This window comes from Prionailurus viverrinus, chromosome B4, assembly GCF_022837055.1.
Source record: "Prionailurus viverrinus isolate Anna chromosome B4, UM_Priviv_1.0, whole genome shotgun sequence".
NCBI lineage: Eukaryota > Metazoa > Chordata > Mammalia > Carnivora > Felidae > Prionailurus > Prionailurus viverrinus.
The window spans coordinates 17,094,207-17,116,242 of NC_062567.1; the positions used below are offsets into that span (position 1 = coordinate 17,094,207).

At 36.1% G+C, this 22,036-nt stretch overlaps 1 protein-coding gene across 12 annotated transcripts in view; it reads left to right on the top strand.

The window, feature by feature from the left end:
* The window catches only part of MLLT10 (MLLT10 histone lysine methyltransferase DOT1L cofactor), a 237,646-nt gene that overhangs the window by 111,360 nt on the left and 104,250 nt on the right, over window positions 1-22,036 (top strand). For 11 of the 12 annotated variants that reach the window (XM_047868456.1, XM_047868453.1, XM_047868458.1 and 8 more), the window contains 2 exons: window positions 1,327-1,420; window positions 3,275-3,370. In XM_047868456.1, coding sequence (XP_047724412.1) covers window positions 1,327-1,420; window positions 3,275-3,370 — 190 coding nt within the window. The remainder of the gene's footprint in view (window positions 1-1,326; window positions 1,421-3,274; window positions 3,371-22,036) is intronic. The other variant, XM_047868460.1, reaches the window with a different exon arrangement.

The window sequence follows — 22,036 nt, forward strand, 5'->3', positions numbered from 1 at the left end:
TACTCAAATATTTACAGTAAATTTTATTGGGATGATTTCTGTGTTTAGAGTTTCTTCTAATAAAGATGATTCTAATAATTGAATTTACCAGAGCAGATTTTCAATAGGTGGATTCTGGTTCTCATGTTTTATTTAGTTTCATTTTGTTTAAAATATCGGTGTTTGTTACCTAACCTTTGATTTGTTGTTAGGACTGAAAGAGCTGATGTAGGTAAACTTAGTGCGGTGCCTGCAATATTAGTAAGGATTTTAATCAATGATCGTGTTTCTTCACTGCATGTTTGAAGGTGGGGGAGAGGGGGAAAGCAGTCACTATCATATTCTCAGTATTCTGGTGGCTACTTCTTAAGAAGTTACTTAAGATACTTTTTTGGCATAAAATTTCAAGAGTAAAAATTATCCTAAAATAAAATATTCAACATGATAGACAACAGTTCAAAATTAAAGTTTGGGAATAATCCAAGGACTTGGTACTTTTAGGAAATAGTCTGTATTTAGCAGCCAGTATAGACATGCTTTATTTCCTGAGCTTTTAGTGTATGGATTTAAGAAGTCCATTTTAGATTAATTTTGGGGAATGGGAAAGACTTTTGGTTGTATAAATTCTGTTATTAATGAACTTAATTTTTCTAAGATGAAAATTCTTTCTTGGGTAAAGATATATGCTAATACTACTGTAACTTTGGAATATTAAAAGTGGAAGGCCAAATTGACAAGATAATGATTATAAACTTTAGCACTTTGTGGGTTTTTTTTTTAAATGAATATCGTAACTTTAGGATTCGATTCCATTTCTTGTATTGTTTTTGACTGGAAAACACAGCTTATGTTTATCTTGCCTCCTGTATGGTTCTATGAACTGAAGCATTTCCTTGTAACAGTACGTAATCTGCATCTATGGGGCACATCCCATCCCAAGTCATTTTAGTCCTTTAGAAGCCTGGCCTTTCTGTTAGTACCTGTGGTAATAGAGTGAAGAAGTAAAATGGGTGGGGGGTATCTTAAAACAATTTAATGTCTATTTGGTAATGTTAAACATTTATATAAATGCATGTTTAAAACATACATAAATCTTCATTCTTACTAGAGGTAGATGGATCAAAAGTTTATTATAAGCTACAAATGTAACTTAAAAAATATGTACTTGATCACAGTAAGAATAAAGCTTTACATTTGCCCCCTTTACTCTTAGATGTATAAGGTTTAATTACAAACCTTACATGCTTGGAAGTGAGTTTTAATTTATTTATATATACCTAACTGTAGTTTGAGATTTAATGTATACATATTATATTTTTATATATATTTTTTGGCTTTTATTTTCAGTGCTCAGTTTGCTGGACTACTTTGTGAAGAAGAAGGTAATGGTGCAGATAATGTCCAATACTGTGGCTACTGTAAATACCATTTTAGCAAGCTGGTAAGAATTTATCTTGAACTTGCAAAATTCTGTTTTATAAAAAAGGCATAATAGCTGTTGCTTTTCTCTTGATTTTTGTGTGAAATTGTTTGCAATTTCATGGTCTCTCCTGGGATTTAAAAGATCTAGTAATTCTTAAAGATTTTGCTTTGCTTTGGTTCATTTATAATGATGAATATTATAAAATAAGTTCTATTAATTAATAGTACATGTTAGGATACATTTAATAGAAAAAGCATGTGTAAAGAACTCTATAATCTAACTCTGGTGATTTTTCTCACTTGTTAGTCACCTTTTTTGCTATATTACTATTATTTACTTATTTTCATTTTTATTTACTAGGAGATAGTAAAACTGAAACAAAGCTGTTTTGTAACTTCTTGGTTGAAGATGTTGAGAAAATGTATTTAAATACAACTTTGGGAATATTTTAGATTTTTGCCAATTTTTACTGTTACATAATAGCATAGATGATTGAGTTGGTAAAATTTGGTTAGTTGTTACATATATTGTGTCTGTTTTCCTTTGAAGGATCGATATTTAATGTCCTAAGTGTCTATTTTTTTTAGTCTTCAATGATGACAGATTGGTACACGAAAGTTTAAGTCTTCTTTGTTTTTAGTGTCTTGTTTATATTTTTATTAACTTTCCCTTGTGAATGGGGCTTTTTTTAATTCCTTTCTTTTAGGTAAATAGTAAGGGCCTCTTACTCATGAAATCAGCTCATGATTCTCTTCTGGTTCATGCATATAAAATACTTAGATTGTGCAAATATATTGCTTGCTATCAAAAACTTTTATTTTAAGGACAAAGAATATTGAAGTGTTTTAAGACTAATTTTGAGATAGTAAAATTGAAAATTTTGCTTTCTAGATGTTAAAAGCATTTTGGAATCTTAGTTTTCTAAATGGAAGATGATATAGATCAAAATTCAGAAATAATGAAAATGGATTATGAGAGTCTGTAAATTGAATTTTCTCATTGCTAGTTATTGACATGTTGTTGTCCCATTTGCTCGTTAGGGAGGAAAAGTCTAATAATTTAATAAGATTATTTAACCTACATTTGCATAGAATTTGAATGCCTTTCATAGTCATTTTTGTCTAATTTAAACTAGTTATGGTACCACCCAGTTTTAAATACCTCAAATAACTCTCACTGTCATACTTTATTATGAAATTGTTTAAATATTTTAAACAGAAATGTGCATACTTTTATTAATGCTTTGAGAAATGCATGGGTCTAATGCTGACATTTCCTTTAATTTTTTTCTTAATGAATTGCAGAGACAAGTTTTTAGAAAACTATGCCCTAATACTGAAAGTATGAGATATAAAGGCTTCTTGCTTTTTCTAGTGCGGCAGAAAAGTAACTCCTCAAATATTTTCTTTTCTTTTTTTCTAGTCTTGGCATCCTTCCTCAGTATGGCATTCTCTATTTTGGTTGGAACTCCTTTTTTTTTTTTTTTTTTAAAGAAGACAATGAAAAATTATAGTTGATTTCTTTTAAGAGGTGGTTTTGTGATAAAGTGACAAATAAGCTCCTGCTTATTTGAAAATATAATCTATTTTCACACATTTTCATAAATGTACAAAAATATGGCATTAATGTTGAATTTAGGTTTAGATTTTCCTTTATAATGCAATAGACAGCATATAGATGGTGTCTAAACTGGATTATATAGTTTGAAATAGCAAGGTGGTTTTTTTTTTTGTTTTGTTTTTTTGTTTTTGTTTTTACTTCAGTAGACATTTTTAAATACTGCACACTTGAATTGGTTTAAGCCTAACAGAAAGATTATTTAAAAAATTTTTATATACATATACATGTATGTATATATATTTTCTTTTTTAGAAAAAGAGCAAACGGGGATCTAATAGGTCATATGATCAAAGTTTAAGTGATTCTTCCTCTCACTCTCAGGATAAACATCATGAGAAAGAGAAAAAAGTAAGTGGATTTGTTGTTGCTATATATGTAGCACATCTACTTAATAGTTTTTTTTTTTCCCTTTTTTAGATAAAATTAAGTTCTTGATAGCTGGATTGAGACATGGAAATACTGAAAATTTTTGACTAATTGAGAGTATAAAGTCAAAGAGTAGGTTTAAAATAATGCCATATTTGTGAATATGTTTGTATGTACCTGTTTCAACTGAAAATTTGAAATACAGCTTGACCAAAAGCATGAGAGAGATTTCTTGCATGTGTTACTGTGGTCATCTTGTGAAATCTTTAGGTGACTTCAGCGTTTGTGGCTATACATTATTAACTATTTCACATGTAAGTAAAAATCTCATCATCTTTTTCACTTTATAATGGAACAGTTTTGAAGTTCTGTATATTCTTGACTTTTTCTCCCCCAGTGGTGCTGCTAATGGTTTATTATTATTATTTTTTTAATGGCCAAATGTAATATCATTTGAGAATATTTTATCTTTTAATAAAGCACTAAAAGCTTGCCTGATACTAATCTGTCTTTTTCTGACTTACCTTTTTTCTGCTTACGTTTTTATTTATTTTAAAGGATAGGATATGAGTAATTTTTAGTGAACTAATAATAAGTACAGTAGAATCATTCATAGGTTATATTGCCAACATAGGAAAAGGATACTACTGTGAATTGTTTTTAATGAAGTGAGGATAAAAAAGACATCTTCAATTGGAAAGTAATACTACTCTTAAACATTTGGTATAAACTAGTTTGGAACCTTTTCATGTCTGTAAATTCTTAGGATTTGGGAACAGATTTGATTTGAATTTATGTGTGTGTCTTTTTTTAAGGTAAACATTTTTAAAGCTTAAATTTTTAATTTTGAACTTGGGTTTTCAGTTATGAGTGAAATAATAATTATAACTTTGTATTTGCCTTTATAGCATTTGTTAGGTTTATATATATATGTTTTATAGACCTTATAGGCAGCAAGTATACATATTCATCTTGATTTCTTTAACGAGGTGGTTTTGTGATAGTGACAATTATAGGGTTCTATTTTGCTGTCTTGTTTGGATTACTGATGGGAAAATGGCAGATTGGGTTTAATTAGCAGTTTTACTAAGAAGCGCTGTGAGATTTTATGTAAGCTTATTTTAATCCACGAATGAGGGATATAGGTAGGGCTCATTGTAAATTGTGAAGAGGGAAGTCTTACTGATGATATTCTTCTCTTCAGCCATTTCATGAGCATTATCTTGTTTAAAGAAGTGTTTGTGGTATGACCATGTTTATCCTAATATATGCCCGTCATGGTTGTTTTTAATGGTCAGTTATTAAATGTAGTACAGTGTTTAATAAATACAGTGCTAATGACTATATTTATCTTTTTTGTTGTAGGAATGAGATTTTCATTTTATGAGTGTTTTTACAGTTGAATACTAGGTTAACAACATTGTATTTAGTCAAACTGTTTAGCTATGAATTTTAGCAGTTGGTATTTTCATTAGTATATGAATACTATTTGCATTTTGTTTTTGGCATATGTAAGATTAGTATAACTTGATTTTGTTGTCAAACTTAAAATCATTTCTACATTTTATTTTGTAATAGTTTTTCTGATAATCTATAAAGGCTAGGAGGTAGACATAGTATACATTTATTATTCTTGGACGTGGTTGCTTGCCTTGGGAATATTTGGGAAGGGACTTTTTTTATTATGGTATGATGCTAAATGATAATACAGCTGTAAAGACTGGGTGTTATAGACTGTGTTATCCTCTATCCCTCTTTATCTCTTTTAAGATTGTAATATCTAGTAGGTTTATCTAGTATATTCTTACCCTGTTATAAAATGTTGCATTGAACGGTAGCACTCACAATCCATTCTGATTTTAGAATACTGTATATTGTGAGGTGAATTTTGGTCTTATTCATGAGGTATGTTGGAGTCACTCTCCCTTCGAATTTTTTTATCTGCCTTCATACTGGTACATATTTTAAAATCTATTTTAAATATTTTGTATTAAGTTATAACTGAGTGGTCGTCATAAAGAATATTTCATACTGATTGTTGTGCTATCCAGATCCCTTATTTGAAAATGAAATCAACAGTTTATAAATTACCTTTTTATGTAACTATGAGAACATAAAAAAGTGCATAGTTTTTGCTTTTCAGAGAATTTATGTGTGACCCAAGATATATTAATACTGATTAGGTATTAACTGTGAGAAAGGAAAATTAATAGTGAGTTACAACTTTGAATAAAGGACAGTTTCCATACAAATGGAAAAGTTGGCATATATATGTATTTTTAAAGGAACAAAAGTACGTGTTTGAAATGAATTGAAACTATGTATAGGAGGGGTTTAATTCAGTCATTACACAGTTTGTATCTTTATTGTTTAAGAAGAATACCCTCTAAGACTATTTAAAAAACAAATTTTTTTTTTTAACGTTTATTTATTTTTGAGACAGGGAGAGACAGCATGAATGGGGGAGGGTCAGAGAGAGAGGGAGACACAGAATCTGAAACAGGCTCCAGGCTCTGCGCTGTCAGCACAGAGCCTGATGCGGGGCTCGAACTCACGGACCGCGAGATCATGACCTGAGCCGAAGTCGGATGCTTAACCGACTGAGCCACCCAGGTGCCCCTACCCTCTAAGACTATTAATGTTCATTATAAAACAGAATTTTCTTTTAAGCCTAGTATTTTTATGTTTACAGAAGTGAGACTGTGGGCCAAGGTTAGGAAATGGAGAAGGGGTATCAGACATGGCAATACGTGGTTGTATTGTGAGGTTCCCAGCTTCAGAAAGGATTTTTTTCTGAAAGTTAATTTGTGGGTCTTTATTTAGAAATCTGTGGTTATTTAATGCATTGAGATAATGCAGTTCAAATGATCCTCTCCCTACTCATTAATGTTAACTAATCCATGATGTATTAAAAGTGTGGTATTATACTTAACCATACTTTGCAGCAAAGTCACCATTAGTGACAATGTATTATGTGGAAATGCGCTCATTTCCATGTAGGTTTCCTAGAAAATTGTTCTGTCCCCTACTGTAGCTATGAGGGACTATCTCCTGCAGTGTTCTCCACCCCCCCTTACTTGCTCTACTTTACTGTTACTAACAATTGGCAATAGATAAAGGAGCTTTTGCCAACATAAATATTGTTAGTGTATGCTGGGTGTTTGTGGGAGGTAGGTTTGCAGTCAGTGTTTTGTGAACCACAGATATTGACTTACTGTTTTGTAGGAATACTCATTTCTTTGAAGAGAACTGGGCTACTTCTGTGGCTCTCAGAGGACAAACTCTCATTCATAGAGTTGTCATTACTTTTCTGTATCTTTTTAAAAGTTTTCAGCATTGAGAGCTACCTGTCATCCCCTTTCCTTTTTTGTGTACTTTCCTTTTGGAAATCTTCCACTCAGGTTAAGGCTTTAAGCTTCTACATGTGCAAAGAGTTAAGAGAGGGCAAGGTCTTTTCAGGAACAGCAGTTAAGAATGCCTGGGGTGTGTGTTTGGTGGGGCTGAAGAGTGACAGGAGACCACTTGGTCAAAAAAGGGCAGTTCCTGAGGATTTTATAAGTGATGCTCGTTTGATCCTTCATCCTGAGGTGTTGGGCAGCCAGCCAGAAGGATTAAAATTTTGTTGACTTCTGATTTTGCAATAATTTTAGACTCTGAGAAAAGTTGAAAAATAGTACACATTTCTCTGTACCACTCACCCAAATTTTCCAAATGTTGACATTTTAAGCTTTATCATGTCGTCCCTCCCCTCCCCTCTTTGCTGTCCCTCTTTTTCACTCTGTACATTCTTTTTCTGCATTACTAGAGAATAAATTAGAAACGTAATACCCCTTTAGCCTAAGTGTACTACTCAGTGTGTAGTTTTAATAAAAAGGGGGATTTCCTACATGATTATAGTACAATTATCAGAATCAGTAAATTAACATTTTTTACAGAACCATTAGCTAATCTGCACATCCCATTCAAATTTCCCCCACTGATATCCTCCATACTGACGGGGGAAACTTTTTCTGGGTCAGAATCCAATCCAGGATCACGTTTAGTTGTCATGTCTCCTCAGCTTTTCAGTCTGTTCCTTCTGGAATATTTCCTTAATTCTTTGTCTTTCATGACCTTGATGACTATGAAGCCCTGTTTCAGGTTCTTGGAGACATTGCTTTGATCTTAACAGTGGATTTTATGGTCACACCCTTGTTTTACTCTTCCTGGAATGGTTTCCTGAGGGTACTCTTCAGTACCTTGTTACTCTTCAGAAATTGGTTTCCTTTTAAAAGTGTGTTACCAATTTTATGTAGACATTAGTTTTTGTATACTCAACTTCTAGTCAGCTGGTTAATTGTCTTCATTATACACTGATACTCATAGATTGCCATTTATATAGTTGAGTTGTTCATGAAAAGGTGGTACTGTTTATCTTTGTCTGGAAGCCATTCTTTTATATTGTCTGCTTTTTGCATAGTATATGAATTTTCAGGACCACCAAATAACCTTTCCTGATTTAGTTTATCTCTGTATTCCTTTATTTTTTTAAACAAAAAATCAGATTGCACTTGCAACATACTACTTAAAAAATCGCCTTAGTTAAATCATCCAATTCATTAAATACACTTTCTACTTTCTGTGTTACCACAGGCAACAATGTTGTTAAACTTTCAGCTTCTGTATAACAAGGACCCCTTTTCCTCTAATATACAATTAAATTTCTCTCACTTTGTTTTATGCTCTGGTTAGCAGCCTTCCTGAAAGGCCAGAAGGTTTCAAGTAATAGTCTCTTCAGTATTCATTAGTCTTTCCTCATAATCTCCTGAAAGTCCTTTTAGCTTTTGCCCATTGCTTAATTCCATGCCACTCCCCCATCTTAGGGTTTTTTGTGATGGTAGTGTACCACGCCTCATAAGAAAATCTGAATCAGTTACCTCTTGCAGCACAATAAATTTCCCTAAAGTTGAGTAGCTTTACTATAATAAACATTTATTGTCTCACAGTTTCTGTGGGTCTGGAATTTGGACTTAGGGTTTTTCTAGCTCAGGGTCTCTCATCCAATTGCGGTCAGGATTTTGGCAGGAATACAGAAGCTTGATTCAGGCTGGAGGATGTGCTTCCAAGGTGGCTTAGTCCCATGGCTAGCACGTTGGTGCTGGCTGAGTAAGAACCTCACTTTCTGGCTGCGTGGGTATTTCATTAGGGCTGCTTAGGTGCTGTGTGACAGGGCACCTAGTTTTCCCCAGGATGAGTGATCTAAGAGCAAGGTGAAAGCTGCAGATTTTTTTTTTTTTTTAACGTTTATTTTTGAGAGAGCGAGTGAGCGCAAGCAGGGGAGGGGCAGAGAGAGGAGACATAGAAGCCAGAGCAGGCTCCAGGCTCTGAGCTGTCAGCACAGAGCCCGATGTGGGGCTTGAACTCAGGAACTGCTAGATCATGACCTGAGCTGAAGTCGGACACTTAACTGACTGAGCCACCCAGACACCCTGAAAGCTGCAGTTTTTTTTTGTGACCTAGCCTCGCATGTTACATGTTGCCTTCCTACCCCCCTTGTTGAATGACTTTTTTTTTAACTTTTTTTTTGGTGGTAAAATATATATAAAATAGCATTTGCCATTTTAACCACTTTTAAGACACTTCATTTTTGCAATATTCTGTCGCTTACACAGAGCAACCTATTCAGTGTATTTGGATACTACCTATGGGCAAAGATCATGGGATATTCTTGGAGGCTGGCTACTCCACCTTGAGAATTGGGTAGATACCCTGTTTCCTATTAAATTTTTCACTCATAGGTTTTAGCATCCATTGATGCTTCTACCTGAAATAGTGTTTGACAGAAAATAATTTTCCATAATTCATTCTATATCCATTAATTAGTTGGTATTCTGTAAATTAGAGCTTCCCTCCCTTTCTCTCGTTTTTCATCAGTAATGGGGAAGGGAGGATTCTATAAAGGAAGTAGCCATAGATACAGGAAGAAAATTAGGAGAGATCTAGGATGTGAATATTTTAAGAAAGTTAGTGCTCAGCAATTAGATGCATTTGAGAGATCAACTAATATAAAGCAAGTATATGTCTTTTGGATTTAATGCTGAAGAAGTTCTTGAGACAGTCTCAGTGTAATGGTCAGAGGAGAAGCTAATTGAAGTTGGTAGATGAATAGAGTAAATATGAGGAAATGTAAATAGAGCATTTAACTCTTTTAAAAGAATCTTGGATGTCAATAAGAGGGAAGAAATAGGGCAATAACCGGAGGAATACATGATACTAAGGTGTAGTAGTGAACAAGAAGAATACTTTGTCTTCCTGTATTGTGGGAGGAGGAAGGAAAGAGTCATTTAGATCCTTAACTTGGTCACCTGGATAATGAAGCAGAGAAAATAGGTATGGACAGAATCCTAAGGGAGATATTGCTATGCAGATTGGGTGTAAATATAAGGAAAAGGAACAAGTGAGTTGTTGTCAAAAGTGTTTAAAGTAGTAAGTCATGGGATCCAAGTTGGATAAATAGATGGAAGTGAAACTAGGGGACAGGGTCACATAGATTTGGACAAAATATTGGAACAAGGGTCTGGAAGACTCAGTGAGGTCCAAGAACAAGTAAGAGTGTGAATCAACGCAAAGTATGGAGAAAGTATAGATCATAGTGGTTTAATGTTTCACTGGTCGTTCTGACATCAGTTATTGCGAGACAGGTCTCCATGGGTCTCTCGGATTCGTACACATCTTATGAATAGAGGCCTTGACTGCCCTTGTTCCAGGTTATCTTTTCAGAGTTGTTTACGTAATGAACAGTCTTGGAAAATGGAGGCACTGTCATCAAGAGCAAAGGGCAGATTTGCTTATAGCCATGGAAAATATACAGAGATAATATCTCTTTCTGGGGTATTTGGCAGTAGGCCTGCTTACTGTTCAGAATTGGGTTTCCTAAGCCCAAAGTTCCTCTCCTGTAATGAAACCCACTATGTATGCAAGCATCATTTGACACTTTTCAGGTCATCGTGTTAAAACTGGGACTTGGGGAACCCGTGGAAATGCTGACATTTCTGGCTACTCCTGTTGTTGTGAGTAATAAAGCCCTTTGTGTTTTTTTTTTTTTTATTTTTTTTTTAACGTTTATTTATTTTTGAGACAGAGACAGAGCATGAACAGGGGAGGGTCAGAGAGAGAGAGAGGGAGACACAGAATCTGAAATAGGCTCCAGGCTCTGAGCTGTCAGCACAGAGCCCGACGCGGGGCTTGAACTCACAAACCGTGAGATCATGACCTGAGCCGAAGTTGGCCGCTTAACCGACTGAGCCACCCAGGCGCCCCAACCCTTTGTGTATAACCAGGACTCTAGTATCTTCTTGCAGCATCCATGAAGCTGGCAGCTCACTTGTTAAATAGGATAGTAGACCCTTCGTAATTTCTGGCACAAGATGTTATTATACCCATATTGAAGAAGAGAGAATTTAAGTGAATGCTATTGGAATTGAGGATGTTCGGGAATTGTGAGATTTGTCTACCTAGGATTAACCTTATTTTGGCTAATTGTGGTCTTGTGGTCAGGGCTGTTGGGATGCTGTGGTTGAAGGTCTTACATGGAGTAGGGAAGAATTACCTAAAGAAAAATCATGGGCAGACAAAAACAAGAGATACCTACTAGTAAATGACAGAGCCAGGATTTAAGACCAAGTATGCCTGACCCCAAAGTCCATGGATTATTTTTCATATATCTTCCTGTCTTTTTCTTGGAGGTTTAATAATCACATTTCTTTAAAAGTTAGATAAATCAGATATATTACAAAACTTTTCTTTTGTATGAGTACACATGGTGAAGTTTTTTCATGTTCTAAAAAGAATGCTAGTGCAAAGAATCTTGGGAATCTTTTTTTTCCTTATGAATCTTATATAGTGTTTCAGGAGGTTGTTATTTAGCCTAGTAAATGTTTGGGAGAAGGGATTTATAAAGAGTGTGTAGCTTAGAAGGGATAGATACCTTGTCAAAGAGGATGGATGACAAGTGAAAATTACAAGTCGGTGTGAATAACCTTTTTGAAATTTTTCTTGAATTTAGATGTTGAAGACAAACATTAATACAGTGTGCATCAATTAAATGGCATGTCCATGAAATGGGCTTTTGTGACTAATTGAATTGGTTGAAGGCTAAGTTCTTTAGTCTATAGAGTTATTATTTTTCGTAAGGTTGAGATTCCACAAGACATAAAGACTCAAATGCTTACATACATTTAGGTGTTTAGGGTTATATTCCAGCTATCTAAAAACCATAGCATTATGGAGATTCAGTGACTATAAGGAATTGTTTTACTATTATAATACAAATATTTGTCAATATATTATCTATGTTAAACTATCTAGTTTAATTTCCTTTTTCATAGTTGAAGAAATAAGGACATGCATGTTTAATTGATAAACGTTTATGAAGCATCTACTGAATTTCAGACACCATGCTCATTTCCTAGGAAAACAAATTAAAAATGTAGAGTGTCTCATTGATATTAAACAGTTTGTCCAAAGTTATACATTTGGGAGCCTAATAGTGAGAAAGCTCAGTTTATATTTTTAAACTTTTGTGCTCTGTTCATTTGACTTTTGTATGTTTCAGAAATGGAGCTACAAGCAGTGAGACTGTTGAGTAAATAGGTGAAGTTTTTTGAAAAGATGTTTACTGTATTTCCTCTAATTTGATTTGTCACTGATTGATACATACCACTAAGAAAGAAAAAAGGATGCCGAGTAAATTGTGACATAGGATCACCGTAATATACGTGTCCATTTTATAGGTTTAAATAAGTTACTTAGAATCTGTTAAATATGGCATGTCAGGAGCTTAAATTTCATATTCTTTCCCCCAAATAAGTATTAGATAATTACTTTAAGGTGTATATATAAAATGGTTATTTATCACTATTTAGCTACTTATAGCACCTAATTTTTAGAAATGATATAAATGGCCAAGAATAAATGAAAAGTTATGACTCGTTTGGAGTGGGATATGTGTGCCTCATGTTTCTCATTGTGTCTAGGTGATATTAGTATTTAATCTCATAGGATTGTTGTAAAAATTAAGTGAATTAATGCATCTAAAAATGCCTTGGCACTTCTTAAAAAAAATTTTTTTTTTAGGATTTATTTTTGAGAGAGAGAGTGAGGAAGGGCAGAGAGAGAGGAACAGAGGATCCCAAGCAGGCCCCACACAATCAGCGCAGAGCCCAATATCAGGCTGGAACCCACCAACTGTGAGATCATGATCTGAGCCACAGTCCAATGCTCAGTTGATTGGGCTACCCAGGTGCCACCCCTGCCTTGGCATGTCTTAGAAGTGCTAGTTGGAAATCTGGTTGTCCGTGCAGAAAACTGAAAGGCATCTTAAGTGTTAGTTAATATTATTAATATTATTATATTTAAAATCCATGATTTTAAAAGACAAATAATGGGGGAAGGGCCTTTTAATAGGAGTAAAAGATGCAGTATATATACAAAAGATGCAATATGCACTTAAATTTTTTTTAGTTAAAAACACTTTTTAAATAAATTTTTTAAAATGTTTATTTATTTTCAAGACAGCACAAGACAGGGGAGGGATAGAGACAGAGAGGGAGACACAAAATCCAAAGCAGGCTCCAGGCTCTGAGCTGTCAGCACAGAGCCCGATGCGGGGGTCAAATCCAGGAACCGTGAGATCATGACCTGAGCTGAAGTCAGATGCTTAACTGACTGAACCACCCAGGCACCCCTTTAATTAAAAATTGTTTTAATTAAAAAAATTTTATTCCTAATTTTGCTTAATAATTTTATTTATAGAAGACTGGAAGAAAAGTCAATAGGTGTTAACCATGATAGCTCTACTATATTTAGCTTTTTTTTTTTAAGACTATTTCCTAAATATTGTTTAGTTTGTTTTTAAATAACTTATATACCAGGTTATTTTTACCTTTCTATTTTTTCTTTAAGTTTTTTAAATGTTTATCTTTGAGAAGGAGAGAGAGCGAGAGAGTGAGCGAGCGTGAGAGAGAGCATGCATGAACATGAGCAGGGGAAGGGCAGACAGAGAGGGAGACACAGAATCAGAAGCAGGCTCCAGGCTCTGAGCTGTCAGCACAGAGCCAGAGGTGGGGCTCGAACTCATGGAATGTGAGATCATGACCTGAGCCAAAGTCAGATGCTCAACTGACTGAGCTACCCAGGTACCCCTTACCTTTCTATTTTAAAAGATTTTAATATTACAAGAAATTTATATGAATAGTACAATGAACAACTATGTAGGTTTAACCTAGATTCAACAATTGTTGACATTTTACACCACATTTGATTTATCTTTATACATATGCATAAAATACAGAGACATTTAAAAAACCTTGTGTATCCATTTGAGAATTAATTGCTTACATGGTGACACTCCATCTCTAAATAGGCATGCATCTCCTAAGGACATTTTCCTACATTGCTGCAATGTAACTATCTTACTTAAGAAACATAACATTAATGTAGTAGAAAGTCATGTATTATATTATTCATTAATTATTAATGTTATAAATGATCACCTATGATTATATTTAATATATTAGTGTAATATAATACTACTTTGATATAACATTAAATACTTAGGAAATAAAACATAATTAATTATGAAATATAACCACTATTTAATACATAGTCCATATCCAAATATCTCCTTTTGTCCCAGTAATAGCTGTACTTTAATAGCTGATTTGAAAAATTGACTCAGGATAGAGTGAAGTATCAGATATTGCATTTAGTTATTTTTCTTTAATTTGCTATAATCTAAAAACAGTCTCCAGGCTTTTCTGTCTTTTTGACATTGATATTTTTCAAGAGTCCAGACCATTTGTTTCACAGATTATCCTTCTCCAGGGATTTTTCTTATTTATTTACACCTCCTGATTAGATCCAGGTTAAATATATTTGATAGAATTACCACATAAGGGGTGTGTTGTTCATAGCGCATCACCTCCTTTAAAAGAAAATATCATCATATCATATTCTTTTACTGGGGATGGTATTTAGAAGCCAGTTCTGTTTGGCGTGTGTCCCTGTTTTACAGTGGACCCCTGCCTGGAAGGGTGATTTGAAACTTAGATCAGTCCTTCTTCTCTGTAGGCCTCTTGCATTTGTCCAGTATTGGCAAGGACAAAACCCTTGTCTCAGATGCTGTTCTCACACTGGCCCCCAGTGCTTTCCAGTGGAGACTGTTGATTTGGGGGTTTATTTGCTACTTCCTTCTCCCCTCACAAATACTGTTACCATGTATGTCTTTAGGGCTTTGTCCCAACCTGCTTGTATTTTGGAGTTCATGGCGATATTTTGAACAATTGGTTTTGTTGTAAATGTTAGTCCACGGATTTTGGTTTTCTTGTTTAAGCTGTTTCTTTTTATGTGGGGACTCAGATTGGGAAACTGTGTGCTATATGTTGCCACCAAATTCCCTTTCTTACTATTTTATTTTTTCTTATTTTAAAAGGAGTTTTCTACTTGTGTAACTTTATCATCTGTATGTATAAAGACTATAGATTTTTATATGTTAATTTTATTTTTTTTTATTAAATTTTTTTTTAACGTTTTATTTATTTTTGAGACAGAGAGAGACAGAGCATGAACGGGGGAGGGGCAGAGAGAGAGGGAGACACAGAATCGGAAGCAGGCTCCAGGCTCTGAGCCACCAGCCCAGAGCCCGACGCGGGGCTCGAACTCACGGACCGCGAGATCGTGACCTGGCTGAAGTCGGACGCTTAACCGACTGCGCCACCCAGGCGCCCCTATATGTTAATTTTATATGCTACTACCTTATTGTATCATGTGAGGTATTTTTATCACTGATAATTCATGCGATCATTGGTTCACGTAAAATTTTATTTTATTAAAAAATTTTTTTGAAACGTGTATTTATTTTTTGAGAGACAGAGACGGAGCATGAGCTGGGGAGGGGACAGAGAGAGAGGGGAAGTCACAGATTCCAAAGCAGGCTCCAGGCTCTGAGCTGTCAGCACAGAGCCTGATGCAGGGCTCGAACTCATGAACCATGAAATCAAGACCTGAGCTGAAGTTGGACGCCTAACCGACTGAGCCACCCAGGCGCCCCTGATTCACTTAAAATTTTAAAGGGGGTATTAACCTCAAGTGATAATTTGTGACAGAAGTAGTACAAAGTAGTTTTACAATACCTTAGTGTGTTATCAGATCTTTTGTGTCATAATAGCTGTATCTTAACAGCAAGTGATTTTTGTTGTTGTTTTTCACTTCACAAATAGGCAGTATCAGAAACAAATTGATCTGAAACTTTTAGTTATAGCATTTCATTTAAGAGGGGAGAATGTATGGAAAAGAAGTATGTAGCATATAGACAGAACATTTTAATAAAAGCAGTTTGGGGTAGCTCTCCAGCCACTTGTACTTCTCTGTACAAGCTTATTTTGCTTCTCCTATGATAATGATAATGCCTTGGGCCCTATATTTCTCTCTCCATAGTAGTTCTAACTCCTAATTCTGTTTATTATGATAAAATACATGTAACATTTACTATCTGAACCATTTTTTTTAATGGAGCATCTCAAGATTTTTTTTAAGTTTGTTTTTTTAGACAATCCTAATTCTTTTTTAATTTTTTTTTTTTTTTTTTGAGAGACAGCAAGAGAGAGAGAGAGAGAGAGAGAGTGGCAGAGAGAGAATCCCATGAGGGGCAGAGAGAGGGAGAGAGAGTGCAGAGTCTGAAGTGGGGCTCTAGCTCACCCAAAGTGGGGCTCCAGCTTAGCTAAAGCAGGGCTTGACCTCATGACCCATGAGATCATTACCCGAGCCAAAGTTGATGCTTAACTGACTGCGCCACCCAGGCACTCCAATTTTTTTTAATGTTCGTTCATTTTTGAGAGAAAGAGCGAGAGAGCACAAGTGAGGGAGGAGCAGAGAGAGAGAGAGAGAGAGAGGGACACAGAGAATTCAAAGCAGGCTCTGCGCTGTCAGTGCAAAGCCCGATGAAGTGCTTGAACCCATGAGCCAGTGAGATCATGACCTGAGCCAAAGTCAGAAGCTTAACTGACTGAGCCACCCAGGCACCCCTATCTTAACCATTCTTAAGTGCATATAGTTCGGTGCACTGATAGCTGTGTCAGGACAGCAACAAGTCTAAAACCTCAATGCGCGTGCTTTGCCAGAGATTGAAAATGGCAAAATCATCAGTCACAGAAACTTCTAGGTCAAATGCATAATGAGGGGCCCTAAAGGTAGAGAATATAGCTTGCTGCACAGATTCCAGCACAACCTGTTGGTTTGGGCTCCTCTCAAAGAATGCATATTTGCAGGAGAGCTGATATAAAGGAACAAGTAAAAATGCCAATGAATCATATAGAGGCTTTAATACCTAAAAAGTTCGGGGCGCCTGGGTGGCGCAGTCGGTTAAGCGTCCGACTTCAGCCAGGTCACGATCTCGCGGTCCGTGAGTTCGAGCCCCGCGTCGGGCTCTGGGCTGATGGCTCGGAGCCTGGAGCCTGTTTCCGATTCTGTGTCTCCCTCTCTCTCTCTCTGCCCCTCCCCCGTTCATGCTCTCTCTCTGTCCCAAAAATAAATAAACGTTGGAAAAAAAAAAAAGTTCAACAAGACGCCTAGTCTCCTTTTTGATAGTGGGGTAGGGTATGGAGACCTACGAGGGATCAGACATTGTAAATCTGCTCACATAGTTCCAAATAACTTCACTTGTTGAGCAGGTCCCTGAATTTTATTGTGGTTTTTCACCTTGCCTTGGTGGGAGAGGTGTGATAACAACGAAGGAAGAGTGTTGAGAGTGATGCTACTGACTCAACAGCCCATAGTGAAAGCTTTAGAAATCAGAGGATAGAGAGACACTAAATCCTGGCATACCTGTTGGTGTGACATTTGGCAAGGGGATTTAGATTGTCCTGAAGAAGCGCTGCAGACTTCTATCGGAGGCCTTGCAGTGTGCACATGAACTGACTTGATCCTCTGGTTATAAGTGGTATGGCAAAGAAGGCATTGGCAGTGTCCAGGACAACTTAGCAAGTACCATCAGTCCTTGTAATAGATTAAGTCTGTAGCAGCTGTGACTGTGAGAGCAATAACTAACTCAGTTGACAGTAATTTACTATTGTTAAGTCTCTAGCTCCTGTTCACCTTTTTTTTTTTTTTTTCAGTGGCCTTGCAAGGTTTTTGTGTTGAGATAGCACATCTGTTACTGTAAGTCTTTAATCAAGGTTGTGGTTTCCCTTTGTCCTCCTGGAATTTCTGTTCCATTTCTCTTGGGCCACTGAGGGAAAGGAAATGGTTTGGGAAGCTATTTTTATGTTCCATTAGCACTTCCTGATTGGGGGAATACTGTTTGGCACTTACAGGTAGGTAATGACAAGCATATAACACAGGAGTTTGTAAACTTTTTCTGTAAAGAACCAGATAGTAAATATTTTAGGCTTCGCAGATCACATACAGTCTCTGTCACATATTCCCTCTCCCCACCTCCACCCCCTACCATTTTTAACAGTTCTTTAAAAATACAAAGATTATTGCTAGGTTGGGTGTCATATCAATTCCTGCTACACTTTTAGGTATATAAGCAGCACAAGAATAGTTAATTACCCAAAGGCTTGGCCTACAAAGTCATGTTAGCATCCTTGCCCTACTGAATCTGTCCACTGAATCCTAGTGCCTTTTTTCTTTAATGGCCCAGATAAGATAGTGATCTGGGTATCTTCTCTCCACATTCCTCAGCATACTTGAATGGTTATATATGGTCATTGATTGATTCCTTCTTGGTGACAGGGAAACCTCATCGCCATCTCTAATCATTTTTCTTCTTCACAAAACTGGTGTTGCCTTAAAGGATGAGGAGGTTGGGGAAGAGTGAGAGGTTGTGGGGTTAGAGAGTGGCTCTGTACCATTAAATATGCCTTTGTATTTACTTTCATTTTGAAAGGCACGGTGACTGCTCATGAGTCACTCAAATAAATTTCCCATCTTTTCAGAACTTACAATGCCCTATTAAGTGATGTCCTTGTGATCGATGCCATTTATTTCAACCCTCGGAACCCCTTGACTTAGCAGCCAGATTCTGCCCTTTGGTTGACTAGATCTTGGCTTAACATAGTGGGGACCTCTTTTGGAGAGCTTGCCTTAATCTGGAATATCTGCCACCCCATTACTAAAGTAGCCTCTCAAGTTTTCACCTACTTTCAGTAAGGTGGTAGTTTCATAAGGGCTGGGAGAGTGTTTCAGGGTGGCTTTGCCAACTGGTAAGAATTTAGCTAGATTTCTCATTATCCAGTGGTGACCTGTATCACACTGTAAATGCTCTGTTAGCATTTTAAATCCAATCTGGGGCATTAAGAGCCTGAATACTAGTCAAGGTCTCAACTGTAATTTTCCATGGGAATTGGTTTATCTCTGGAAAATCTCCCTGAGAGGACTGGAACTGCCTTTAAACAGCCGGGACCCACTGAGATCTTTTACTGTCATCTCTAAATGAAAATCAAGTTGGCAGGATAGCCTGCAGGAGGTGTTTTGCTACAGTTTTGCTGATGCCATTCTTCCTTCAAGTGAATCAGAGTTTTAAAGATTTGCCTCTTTTCTGTCCACTATGGTTGCATGCTAGCTTTCCTCCTTTCCTGTTCAGTAGAGGTCAGTGTCTCTGTAACTGTTACCTCAAGAGGGTTGGAGCATTTTGTCCTCCAAGGATGAATCTATATCAATAGATCATAGAACCTATGAATGAATCTTACTGTTAAAATTGGATGGAACTGAAGCCAACTGGTGTATTGTCAAGGAAGTCTTTCTCTCTGGAGAAGGTTTAGCAACCACCAGAACATCATTTGGACAGCTCTCTTTGTATTTCCCAGTTCTCAACCTGCAACCATCTCCTCAAATCCTTCTCCTTATAAAACAATAAAATGGAGGACGGTTTATTTACTGCCTGATTGCCCATATAATTTACTTGATAGGTTTGTTACCCGTTCCCATAGACTTCTCTTGGATCCCATTAATTGGCCTGTGGCGCCCTTATCCTTACTTTTCCAGAAGCCCCTGTCTCTCTCTAATGGCATCATGTTCTCATCACCAAGCTGTCAGGCGCTGTGAAAGAGGTCCATGATTACCCTACTTGTAACTGCTTAGGAGACAGAAGAATTCTGGGTCAGGGATGAAGGCCAGTTTGTTACTTACATGAGTCACAGGCCAGAGTATCAGTATTTTTGTACCATTCCCCCAAGACCCAGTTTCCATAAGGCAACACAGAGAGGGCCACGTGACATCTGCTTATGCCATCTGTTGCATTGTAGGAGAAAAACCTTGAGTTTAGGGCATTTGAATCTTTTCTAATGGACAGTAAGCATGGCTGCCCTTTGCTCCTAAGGTAGACACTCCGTCTTACGATTCTGTTCATTATACAACCTTGAAATGATAGTCTAAAACAATGGGTAAGGCATTGCCTCTCTCCTAAGACATGCAGAGAAAACATTAGAGACTCCTATAGAATTGTCTCCCAACACTTAACAGTTCTCAAATTATGAGTTGGCTTAATATAGTGTTAATTTTTCATTCACAGCTAAGTCCAAAACCGGTGATCTTGATTGGCAGACAGCTTTCTTCCAGGTCATGAATCGGGAAATTAGGTTCTTTCCATCTTATGATTTAGCCTTCTTTTCTGTGTTGCTTTGATGGCTGCCATGGTCATTTGCATTAATCTCTGGAAGAGGAAGGAGCATGGACACTTAATTGTTGGGGGCTGTTAAGGACCATGCCCAGAGGTGACTTCCATGGTTTTTCATTCAGATTGCATTTGGCTAGAACCCAAAAGTTCTATAACTGCATATAACTGCAAAAGAAACTGAGGGAAGTGTCTAGTTATATATAGTCTCAGGAAGATAAAGAGATGGGTTTGGTGGATAGCTGGCATACCTCATTTTAGCCCATTCTTTTTGTTAAGTCATATGTAATTACAAAAACTAGAGAACATTTTAACCATTTCAAATTAATAATAATAAAAAAACCCAAAACCCACTCCTGAATCTGCCATCCAGAAATAGTCATCATTCTTACTAAGTAAAACATTCTAGGTGTCATTTTTATACATACATGTAGAAACATTAAAAAGGATGGTTAGGTTGATAAAAGTTATTTTGTTAAGATGATGTAATGCTGTTAATACTTAAAAAATATTAAAGTCAGATTTAGGTACATAGAAGAAAAAGTGAAGCAAAATAGATACCACAATTGAACTTCAAATAAAATTTCCTTATCACAAAGGATATTATTTCTGTAAATAAAACTTTAAGTTTAATAATGGATATTATAAAAACAAACACCATTATCTTTCCAGTTTAGATGCTCTCAGCTGTTAGAGAATATTGCTAAAGGAACAGGAAATTTATTATTTGGCATAAGAAGTTCAGAGGCTAGACTTTTCTAGATTGTTAATTTCACAATAGCCGGTCCAAGAGTGGCAGGGCATTGTGTTTTTGTGGTTCTTTTGGCTTTTCTGGGCATGATTGCCAGGTCGCTGCAGTTATTCCCAGGATCTTGACCTAATACTTGAACATCCGAAAGCAGGAAGGGAGTACCTTTTTAAGAATGGGATGTTCCGTTCATAGTCATCTCACAGAAAATGTCCCCTTCTGTTTTATTATCCCAACCCAAACCTATCCCAGACCTAAAGCAGTCAGTGGCTAAGGAGAATAGATTTATCTTAATTGACTCAGACACACCCATGTTCCCTGTCTGGGTTGGAGTATGAGGCCACTTTTATCAGTATATGAGAGAGTGATTAGCCAAAGAAAATCCCTTCTACAAGGAAGGGATTTATGTGTAATTACTGTTTGGTGGCAAACTATTATGTTTCTGACTAAATGCTTCAAAATCTATATTGAGTTCTGCTATAAAAACCTTAGCAACCCCATTTCTGCTATCCAATGTTTAAAAAAAATTTTCATGTTACATTTTTCAGGTTTGTAAAAACATAATCACTTCCTCAGAGTTCTGTATTCAGTTTGTTAGATGGTCACTACCAGGCCTCTTACCACAGCTTCGCCAGTAAGTTTTTTATATCATCTCTTAAATTGACTGAGTTTTATCGTCAAGTTTTTTCAAAACTAAGTTCTTACAGCCTGTATTCTCTTGAATTTTTTCATAATGGGAAATCATTCCTGCCTTAACTTTAGAATTCTTCTTCCATTCTATAGGTTGCCTTTTAGTTTTGTTTCCTTCACTCTGCAGAAGCTTTTTATTTTGATGTAGTCCTAATAGTTTATTTTTGCTTTTATTTCCCTTGCCTCAAGAGACATATCTAGAAAAATGTTGCTATGGCTGATGTCACAGAAACGTCTGCCTATGCTCTCTTGAAGGATTTTTATGGTTTCAGGTCTCACATTTTGGTCTTTAACCCGTTTTGAGTTTATTTTTGTGTATGGTGAAAGAAAGTGGTCCAGTTTCATTCTTTTGCATGTAGCTGTCCAGTTTTCCCAACACCATTTGTTGGAGAGACTGTCTTTTCCCCATAGTATATTCATTCCTCTTTTGTTAATGATTAGTTGACCATATAATTGTGGATTTATTTCTGGGTTTTCTGTTTTTTTCCATTGATCTATGTGTCTTTTTTTTTTTTTTAATGTTTATTTATTTGAGAGAGAGTATAAGCTGGGGAGGGGT